At 44.4% G+C, this 10,752-nt stretch overlaps 1 protein-coding gene across 1 annotated transcript; it reads right to left on the bottom strand.

The window, feature by feature from the left end:
* Positions 1-7,435: 7,435 nt before the first annotated feature.
* Positions 7,436-9,578, bottom strand: LOC133925818 (cyclin-D3-1-like). Its single transcript, XM_062371568.1, has 6 exons — positions 8,982-9,578; positions 8,680-8,766; positions 8,470-8,569; positions 8,171-8,368; positions 7,955-8,076; positions 7,436-7,800 (listed from the first exon to the last, which is right to left on the bottom strand). The coding sequence occupies exons 1-6, from the start codon at positions 9,291-9,293 to the stop codon at positions 7,576-7,578; spliced, it is 1,044 nt and encodes a 347-aa protein (XP_062227552.1). The 5' UTR covers positions 9,294-9,578; the 3' UTR covers positions 7,436-7,575.
* Between the last annotated feature and the right edge of the window lie 1,174 nt (positions 9,579-10,752).

Here is a 10,752-nt window from a genome sequence, read left to right as displayed (position 1 = left end):
GGAATTGTTGTTCGAGGCCGAGCCAGACGGAGCGCGCCGTGGCTTCGCGGTGCATGACGAGCTCCTGGAGGTCCGATGAAATCGTGCCGTAGAGCCACGACTTCACCGTACAGTCAAGTTGGGACCACATATCGTCGTCGGGAACGCTGTCGTCGGAGAGGACGTGGTCGTCGAGGGCGTACTTGCCGAGCGTGTTGAGGAGGAGGTTCGACCACTTGCTGTAGTTGGCGGAGTCGACGCCGAGGACGACGGGCACCAAGGTCTTGATAGATTGCACGGCAACGGCCTGAGCATGGAGGCCACTGCGCGCATTGGCGACGGCGAGAGCACGCATGTCCGCAGCGCGCTGCGCGTCCAGTCGGGCACGCTCGGTCTCGGCGGCCACGCGTGCGGCGCGTTCTTCCTCCTTGCGCTGGAGCCTTGCGTCATCTTCAGGAGCCATGGCGTGGGTGAAAACCGGCGAGTACAGGCAGTGCGGCAAGGAGAGGCCGGCGACGGCAGCCGTGCTGCTCGGCGAATCGGCTAGGGGTTGCGGAAGCGGAGAGGCCACAGAAGCGAACCCTCTCGTGATACCATGAGAGCGTGCAGAAATAGAATAGCTCACACGATGAATTAACATTAGCTAAGGATCTGTTACATATATAGATTACATGAGAGGGAGAAGGCAACAGACTAGGAGAGATATGCGTGATACGCATGCATACATGCAAGCTAAACAGAGAAAGGCTAAGCATGGCAAGGCAATGCGTGATACGCATGCATGCATGCAAGCTAAACAGAGAAAGGCTAAGCATGGCAGGGCTAAGCATGGCAATAATCTTAGGCTGTTGCCGTATCCGATCCTGGCTGCTGGAATCGTGGGAGGCCGTTCCTGTGATGGCGCACGTCGCCAGGAGGGCGCCATGTACAGGAGACCAAGGCACATAGGCCTGTTCACGTATGTACGCTAACAGTATGTGGCGTGAGAGTCGGAGTCCCGTACTGATGCTTATACGGATTCTACTCGGCTTCGCCCATACGCTCGTTCCTCCACCTTGCAACGACGCGCGTGTTTCGCTGCTCGGATCCGCGGGGTAGTCGACTCGAATTGCCCCCACTCTCGCTTCACGTTCGCGCCTCCAGGGTCGCACGCTTCCAGGTGGTCGGCAGGTGGATAGAGGCCGGCGTGTGCCACTACCGCCATGGTTCCCGTCCCACCTGGGATCTGGATCACTGACGTTAACATTACGGTGATTTTATCGCTAATGTGTGGGCTCGATCTCATACATTAGTGATAGCGCACGACGTCAGAAGATCCTCATCTCTTACCATGAGAGTTTATCAACTCTTGAGCGATGGGAGCGACCGGCGTGTAACATTTTGGCCTGTGAAGAATCGGGAGAATGCAATTTCTCCATAATAAGCGCCGAAGGCCGGGCGCTGGGAGTGGTGGTTTCGGTGCATGGCCTCCCCCTTGGCAAAAGCAACCGTGAGGCAGTTTCTTTTTTCTTTCCTGGAAAGTGTTCTCGTCAATCACTGAAAACAAAGAAAAAACCGATCGATGCTTGCTGTTTGTCACCGCCACTGCTTCCGTCGACCCCATCGGCGAGATTTAGGGTTCACGGTATGGGTGGGGGCCGACCTTAGAGGGATGGTCTTGGGCGTTGGCTGGATTGGCAGTGGGTGCTAGCGGCATGGCATGACGTGGCAGCAAGGTGTGGTGACGGCGGTGACAACGGATCTGGTGGTGGGAATTGTTGAAGATGAGGTGGCACACTGTGTCGATGAGGTGGCACACTGTGTCAAAGGAAAAGAAATAAACATAGCAGCAAGTTCTGTCGAAGAAGATAATTGAGAGCGGTTGGATGTGATCCAACAGCCAGGAATGATTGACTGGAAAAAAAATCGAGTTTTCAGTCACATGTATAAAAAGTCCCGTCCTTTTTCCCCTTCCTCCTGCTACAGGATGATAAAAAGGCACGTGATTCACAAACTACTCACATGTATTCGAAACTAGAATAAAGTAGACGCTATGTAAAAAATAGATAAAATATAAGATATGAAATTAACGACGGGTTCCACTATAATATATTATTAATATATTATTAGGTTCGATATAGACTCGTTACTAATGGTTATTATTAATGACGGATCGTTCTAGGTCAGTCATTGGTGACAAGTCAAGTTATAATTCATCACTTATTAGTGATGGGTTATCTTAGACCAGTTATTAGTGACGGATCAAATTATGATCGTTACTAATTACGATATTTACAAATATTTTTTATTTTTCTCTTATTTTTTCTCACCCAGTAGCACTATAATGAATCATTGTATATTTCTGCTCAAGTTTGATGTAAAGGGTGGCGGCTATGGACACAAACGTGCATTCTGAAAACTGTGAAAAACTTCAGGAGCCGAAAACTCAATCTTCCGAACCGAATTTAGCCTCGAAATTTTTTTCAAACCCATAGTTGAGGAGAAATGAATGTAACTTTTTATGTAGATGTCTATAAAATATAAAAATGTTAAAATTAGAGTCTGTATGTAAAAATTATATCCATTTTACCGAATGGTACTCCGGATCACCTATCAAATTGCAATCATTTGCATGAAGTATTAAAAAAATTATGAAATATTAATACAAATTTGGATGAAGAAAAATTATATAGGCAAATTATAACCCTCGAAAAAATTTAGTAAAATTACTTATTAGTGACGAATCACGGTTATGATACGTTACTAATGACTTTCGGAAAACAAGGTTAAAAAATACTCGGTTTCTATCACAAATACGTGATAGGTGAGGTGGTAAGGGTGTTACGTGCGCGAGGAGGGTGTTGTGGGTTCGATTTTTATGGGACGTAGACTAAAAATAGACTTAGACTAAAAATAGTGTGAAAAATAATAACGTGGTTTATGGGGTATATGGCTCAGGTGAAAAAGATAAAAAAAATTCGTGAAAAAAATTCGAAAAATATTCATCAGTCATTAGTGGTGACTCAATCATTTTTAACAGGTGACTCAATCATTTTTGACGGGTGACGATTACGTTACGTTATTAATAAACTCATTAGGAATGTATTTGACTTTCTTCTTCCTAACTTCCGTCTCAGACATTTTTCTCACATTAATTTGAGCCGAAGTCGGGCTTATTTGGGTTTTGGCCGAGCTCATATAAAAGGCATTATATTATATTGAAGTATAATTTCTCAACTTTTGCAGCCAAACTAGCTTTGATCTAGTTTTTATAGACTATTTTTTAGTGGAACAGATAATTCCATTAATCATGTGCCGCTAAATCTGTGGCAACCAAGTCCTCAGTACGTAACGGTAGGTCATCAGCAAGAGGATTGGCCTCCGAATGACACTTACACCGTAATGCAGCCGGTGCATGTGCTACATTGTTACACTCTCTTGGAGCAAATATAACCGAAGAACCAATAAAATTTAAGTGGACTAAATTCTTGAGCTCATATATTAAACCACCCAATGAAGAAAGATCGAAGGCATTAGATGGAACTGCTTTCTTTACCATAAACAAGTGTAGTTACCGAGCTTTCTTGAGCCTAGCTCTAAACTCGAGTGTCATTTAGATGCGTTTGGTAGGGTTTTAGTTTTTCTCATAAACATTTCAATTTTGGATTTTTCTTGAAAACGTTTATCTGGTGAATCAGAATTACCTTTGAAACCGTTTGGCTAGCTAGCTGGATTCAATTTCTTGAAAAAGAGGATGGTGGAGCAATTGACCACTTTGCTTTTTACTGATATGCTGCTTTTTTTTGGCGGGGGGGGGGGGGGGGTGTTGCAATAACAACAATTGACATACGTATACAGCATGAGCATCATCTCTGATTATTTTTGAGCAATTGTTGCTTGCATTTGAATTTAATTGGAATTGTTCAAATTTATGAAAAGTGATGTCATGTTAAGAAACTTAAAATTTCACTATATAACTTAGAGCTCGAGATAATTTTAAAAATTAGTTCATTATTTAAGATGAATATTGACTAATTTTTCCTAATTTTGGGAATCCTTTTAAAGCTCTAAAAATTCATGGAAGGTGCAAAAATAGTTAAATTTAAAGAATTTTAGTTTGAATTCTGTTCAGGCTTTTTAAGTACAACCAGTTAAAATGAGTTGCTTATGGATTATAGAACCTAAACAAAAAGTAGTAGATTTTTTGGAACATTTTAGAAGGTCTAAACTTATAGAGAAAAGAGATTGAAAATATGGATTTTTAGGCAATCTTGCAACAGCTGAACAGAAGGGTGGACCGGGAGAGAATCCGGAGAAACGGCTTTCGGTGATTTGGCCCTTTTCCGTGGATCGTTTCGAGCTGAAACGATTCGACTGAAGCCGTTTGGATGCTGTTCTGACCGAATCGCCTGAGAATTGTTCCGGTTTCTGACATGCAAAGGCACCCTTAGTCTCCCCTCGTGTATGTACTCACCACGGATGGAAAATCCAACTTCTTATATTCTTACGCACTTATAATCTATCTCGATCGTTCACCTCTTACACATAATACTTTATCTATTCGTTATTTTTTTTATATCTTATAATTTTTTTATACTACTTCAACAAAAATCCCAATAAATATGAACAATTCTGATAAATCATATATACTTATACTCAAGTCGAATTTTTGTGTTCGACTACGGCATAGACCAAAGACCGGGTACGAGTCTGTAAGTTGTGGCTCGATGCTCTCTCGAGTGCCCACAACTTAAGCTGTTTTCTCACGACGATTTGCATCATATTATGAGTTCTGGCTCGGTAATTTACAACGTATTAAGCGGTCGCACGTAGCGCTGCATAGATCTCGTGCATGATTGGAGCTCAATTCTTCTCTACTCACCCGGCCATAGGAAAAGAGAGAGAAAAATGGTTCCTGGTCCCAAACGCTAAGCGATCACAGTTCACATGCATAGACATGATCTTGCGTCCGCCGATCCGCGGGACCGAAGTTTATTTTTTCTCTGTATCCTCGAACCACATGTCATGCATAATGATCACTCGTCATGCACATATACGTACGTACATACGCCGGGGCTAGGGACCGGTCCTCGTGTACGTGCAAGAAGATCCAGACGAAAATCTTGCTCCCGCGCTCCGAACAGCTCGAGATCTGTTTGTGATGTTATTAGACCATCTTCAACTATATTTTTTTCATTTTGTTCCTTTCTTAATTTCTCTTCTTGTTCTTATTTTTTTTATTTTCTCTCATCTACAACAACTTTTCTTTGAAACGATTCGTGAAAAAAAAGAGACAGAATCCCGTCTCAAAGGGAATAACTTTAGAAATTCATTTGTAACGGAAACCGTGAAGAAAAACTGTTGAAACGCTGAAGAGAATAAAAATCCCTTCGTAAAAGAAATTTGATCTTGACGAGAATCCTTGAAGATAATCTTACGGTAGGGACCTAGTCCTCTTGGATTTTGCGATCCTGAATCCAGCTCTTAGCCATTTCATCTGCCAGGATCAGGCTCTTCGATCGTGGCACGTTGTGCACAAACCACAACTGCTAACAGAAGCTTCGTCGCAGCAGTTGGCAATGGTCGATGCATGACGGCGAAGTGCGCCGCTGTTGGTTGCATGATTGCGCTGCGAGATCTGACTGAGCCTTTCAGAGCACAGCCGCGAAAGCCACCGCCGGTAAATCCACGAGGCGAGACAAACCGTGCACTGGCAGCGATGCCCGGACCTGTGAGCTGTGACCACGATCCCGTAGCCGTGGCCCCAGAGCAAATTCAATTCCCGTTGGGGACCACCGGGATCCGTCGCCGGTGGCGTTGTCTTCGACAACGGACCAGCTTGCTCCCCTGGCGACACGCCGCGGATGACGAGGGTTTTCAAGCCTGGGTAGGATGGAGATCGGGGCCGCATGCAGCAGTAGCACACCAGCTACTGAACATGCTGCCTGGGGAAGAGAGGACACTGCTGATGCAAGTCTTTGATCTTTCTTTGGAGTGGTAAGCTGTAATCATCGGCAGCGGTAGCATTGCTGCTGCAAGCCTGCAAGTCTTTACCCTCAGACTGTCATGCAACGCATGTGTTACAGACCGAAGAATATGTTACTGACAGATCAGAAGGTTGGATCTAACATTGCTTCTACAGCACTATGTTTGCGATTGGCTTAGGCTGTGGCAAGTTGTTGCCAACGACAATGGCATCAAGTGCCATTCCACAGTAACTGAAGTGCAGTATCAACTGAGTATAGTAGTGTGAGCGTACCCTGTTTAACCTAACGTTGCATAGAAAGATGAAATGTCTAGTAATTTAGTGGAAATTACAGCTGAGATGAAGTAGCAAGTCTGGGATTTCAAGAACTGACTCCACACAGCATCCACTGGCCTAACAACAGCGCACCATCTTTCTATAGCACATCTGCTTTTGCTTTTGCATTGACAGGGGATCATGCCTGAATATGAAGAACATTTGCACTTGCTAATTTGGTGTAGCAAAGAAATAGCACTGGCATATCTACCAAGTACGGGGTAAAAAGAAACTGGAAATGCAGCAATGAACAAAATGGTACAAGAATCAGCTCCATTCAAGATCAAAAGAGAAGTGACCCAGCAAACCAGCATTCTCAAAGCTGCATCTGCATCATGCCATACCGAGACAGTGGTAGACAAAAGGCAGATAGGCAATATACTCACGGCTATGAGCATCAAAGTTTTCTTACCAAGAACGCTCACGATTGCAAGAGCGCAGATGCACCTTGGCTGCAATGCCCAACTAATACAGTAATTATTTAACAACACTTTTCTAAATGAAACAATGCAATGTGAGTAGCTGACTATATAGTATTGTGAGCGTCTACCGTCTTACCACCAAAGAAAAAGGTAGTGGGAATGCACTCACATAGATATAAAAAATCATATTCAGTTAATCACTGCATGATCCCAAATCAGCCTAGTACCTTGAACTAGGAAAAGAATGGCTAGACACCTTTATTATGTTCTTGTTAGTTTGAAGGTGCAGTAACAAACAAATTTCCCTATTTTTCTTTTACGAAGGGCTTATTGGACATAACTCGAACAACCTAGGCCGTGTAGCAATCAAGGATAGAGACATACCATGACAAGAAAATTGACGACTAAGAACAAATCCAGAACTTTTTTAGGAAACCAACAAACACATTTCCTCACCCAATTTGTTTCAGTTTGTTTCCTTGTATTTCCATTACCTGAATCACATCATCCCTCCTTCAAGGTTCTCAAACAAAGAATAAGGGAGCATGAATACAAAATGCAACAAGAGAATTCTCATCTCTACAACACGCAGATCCCTGGCTCAATTCCATTATCTACCCACACCAATAAGGCCATCACCTTCACTGAACCATCAAATAGTTTTGCAAGCCCCAGACTCTTATAAACTGGATGAACAAGATCCAAGCATACCGCAAGTCAACTGGCTTTTACCATTTTGGGGGGGGGGGGGGGGGCAAACATGGTCCATATTGTCTTGCTTCTTTTAATTCTCAAAATTCCTTGGCCACACCAAAATTCTTCTGAGTGACCAAACTAGATTGATACACTCGAAGCAAACAAGTTGGCAAGCAAAACACCTGACAACGAGAACCATCATATGCAAAATTTCCTCCTTTTGCATGCTGGTGAACACTCAGAATATACTGTAGGAGCTCCAGCAGTTGTGCTCTCACTTAGTTGGCTCTCATATACAGTTGCATCCAACACACCTATGGGGCTGTGTGGCGTGATGAAAACTGAAGAACCAACTGACTTGAGAATAATGTTTCCCATAACAATCTTGTCCTGAATCACTTCATAGCATCCTAATACTCTCTCCTATAAGAGTATATGTAAACAGATTTAGAAAGTATCAAAGCATATATTACTGCCAATCAAGACATAAGATAGCAGCTCTAAGATATGAAATTTCTATAATCCAACAAACCATATTGCATATCTCTAACGGTTTATGGTGACATATATGCAATACCTTTCTTAAATGTTTGCAACAACTTGCCACACTCCCAAGTACTGAACTTTCATGTTTCCCCAATGCCACTAGAGCTACACTTGCGGCAATCTCTGACGGTCTGAAAACCAAGAATTCAGCAACTGCAGACCAAAATTTCCCATCTTCAGGACTTGATTACCATCACATTCTATTGATTAAGTGCAAAAAGGCACACACTAGTACTCAGAATCATACCTTTAGATATGCTCAAGATAAGGTCAACCGAGCGAGCAAGTACGATTTTGGACACTGTATCACCATCACTGAACTTGTGAAGATAGTAGTCCATAAATGAGCAAGCAGTCACAGCATGCATCCTCCAACTCAGGGTGTTGAGCACCAAAAGCTCCATCCTTTGTATGGTCCTAGCCTCAAAAACATACTTCGCCTCACCTACCTATCAAACCAATGACTTCTAGTGCTTGAGAAAACACATTTTTTGGCACAAAATATGTGCATATCTGCTATACATGCAGTGCAATGTAATCATAAACTTGCCTGCAAGTCTAAGGGATATGGGACAATTGTTTCCTCCATTTTTGCAGCCAAGGACAAGCAAGCCACTGCTAAGAGTTGTGTCATCCAAGCCTTATGCTGCAATTAGAAAGCAAGTAGCACCATGACTTGGCATTTGTCTCAGCAACATCAAGAAATCAGGACTGCAAGAAATGCATGGATAGTGCAAAGCTGAGAAAGATACTTACAAGAACATTGTGCAAAGAGAGGAACCGGTCCAGGTAGTTCACTGACAAGACCGCCGTCAAAGGACCGAACTTGTAATGCTCACGGACCTAACCATCATTCATCACAAACAATTGATTCGATCAATCACCAAATTAACGGCATACAATAATACAACGAAGGACAGGTAAATTAATCAACAAGTATCAAATCAGGAACAAGAGAACACAAGGAAACAATAAAGGAGACATCTTTACCCAGATTCAGCACACCGCGTCTCATCTTGAATGCCACGAATCGGTGAAAGAAGCAGGGAGAAGCTCACCTTCCAAATCCAATCAATGGCGTTGCTCCTGATGGCCACCAAATCCAGCCCCGCAGGCTGCTGCAGCAGCAGCTGGGCGTAGCCCTCCGTTGGCAGGTGCTCCTCCTCCTTCCCCAGCAATGCCTCAATGCAGCCCTCCGACGGCAGGGGGAAGTCAATCAACAAGACCCCTGAAGAAGCGTCGGCATGGTGCGACGACGGCCCAAGTACCCACGAAATCTCCTCGTTCTCCTCCTCCTCAAGGTCAAGAATGACAGTGCTGTCCTCTTCGCAGAGGAGGATGGATGCAGCACAGTCAAAGCTTGGAGTCATTGTGAAGTGCCCAAGAACCACACTACTAGGTGCAAGCAAATGCAGTAGGATTGGTGAGTAATCTTGCGCTATTTATTCGTGGTCTTATTAATCTGTTTGGATTTGCAACTCCTCCTTCCCTCGCCACTATCTTCTCCTCTGCTTACATAAAAATCTCTCTCTCTCTCTCTCTCTCTCGTGTTCTTCTCAGCTGGAGAGGCAAGAGGAAGAAGATGGGTGAAGGGTAGGAGGCGAATGTGGTAATGTAGTATAGAGAAGTGAGAGGGTACGGATGCCAATAGAGGATGGTGGGTACGCGCAGTGCTTATTTATATATGTATTTGTCAGTAATTTTTCTATTTATAGATACATTTACGAATACCTATGAGTGAAGAATAGGATCAAACCTGTTATCTATAGGTACCTGTCGCCTATAGGTATACCATTTACTCTCGAGCTGGGTGATGGTAGGGATGGCAGAGGCGATGACCTAAGGTGAGATGGGGAGGTGCTACACAGTTGCGTGTGCATGGCTCGGGGCGAGGCAGGGAGGGGTTGGGCTGTGATGGCGATGGCACAGGGTAGGGCTGGCGGCGGTGAGGCTTAGGGTGGCACAAGGCTACGACGACAACGTAACGCGGGGCGAGGAGGAGCTCGATAGCGGCGACGTGGCTCGCGGCGAAGCTAGGTGACGACAATGCGGTTCGGGGCAGGGCTGGCGGCTGTGAGACTCAGGATGGTGCGGGGCTAGTGGCAGCAGCGTGAAGTGGGGCGGGGAGGAGCTGGGTAGTGGCGACATGGCTCGGGATGAAGCAAGGCGGCGCTCGAACGATGTGGTGGCGTCCGACATTAGACGAGCGGCATGGTAGCACCCAGCGGCAGGAAGCTAGCTAGTGACACCGAGTGGCGGCGGGGACGGGTGGTTAGAGTTGGAGTTGGAGTGGTTGAAATATTAGAGTTAGGAAAAGTAGAGCCCGCATGTTATATATATTTACGGGTAAGCAAGTCCCACAAGTATACGTATATCTTACCTATATCTATACTTATATACCCATCGAGTAGAAATTTATGCTTATAAATATAATCATAGAAAGTATATAACGAATAAAATTAACCCTACTAGAATATTTATCTCGAATAAACGGGTAATGGTAAAACTACCATCCCTAGAAGAGGGGAAGAGGCAGAGTTTTGTAGGGTGTTTTAGTGAGACCGTGAGAGGGGTGCATTTGCAATTTTTGTTACATAAAAACGGTGTTTTTGCAACATTTTACATAGATTTGCGGTGCAAGTGAAAACAGGAGAGAAGGAGGGGACGGAAGTGGAGAAATTTTGTGGTGTCGTTTTGTTTCAGATTCTTCCGAGGTGAGCATGGCCCTAGATGGGGGCGTCCTTGCTTGGAGGACGCATGGCCCGGATCCTCTGCGCGCACGGCAGTAGGTCGTGTTTTGTGTCGTGGTCGAGTTATCGAGCACAGTAC

This window comes from Phragmites australis, chromosome 8 (assembly GCF_958298935.1).
Source record: "Phragmites australis chromosome 8, lpPhrAust1.1, whole genome shotgun sequence".
In the NCBI taxonomy this organism is placed as follows: domain Eukaryota; kingdom Viridiplantae; phylum Streptophyta; class Magnoliopsida; order Poales; family Poaceae; genus Phragmites; species Phragmites australis.
Note: the sequence above shows the minus strand (reverse complement) of the source record. Positions and strands in the feature narration are given on the sequence as shown.

What these genes read in the sequence shown, in the direction of transcription:
- LOC133925818 (XM_062371568.1), bottom strand. Translation starts at nt 9,293, where the DNA reads ATGACTCCAAGCTTTGACTGTGCTGCATCCATCCTCCTCTGCGAAGAG. An exon ending in CCATTGATTGGATTTGGAAG is followed by an intron (nt 8,767 to 8,981) that starts GTGAGCTTCTCC and finishes AATGATGGTTAG; the next exon opens with GTCCGTGAGCATTACAAGTT. An exon ending in TATCTTGAGCATATCTAAAG is followed by an intron (nt 8,077 to 8,170) that starts GTATGATTCTGA and finishes TTTGGTCTGCAG; the next exon opens with TTGCTGAATTCTTGGTTTTC.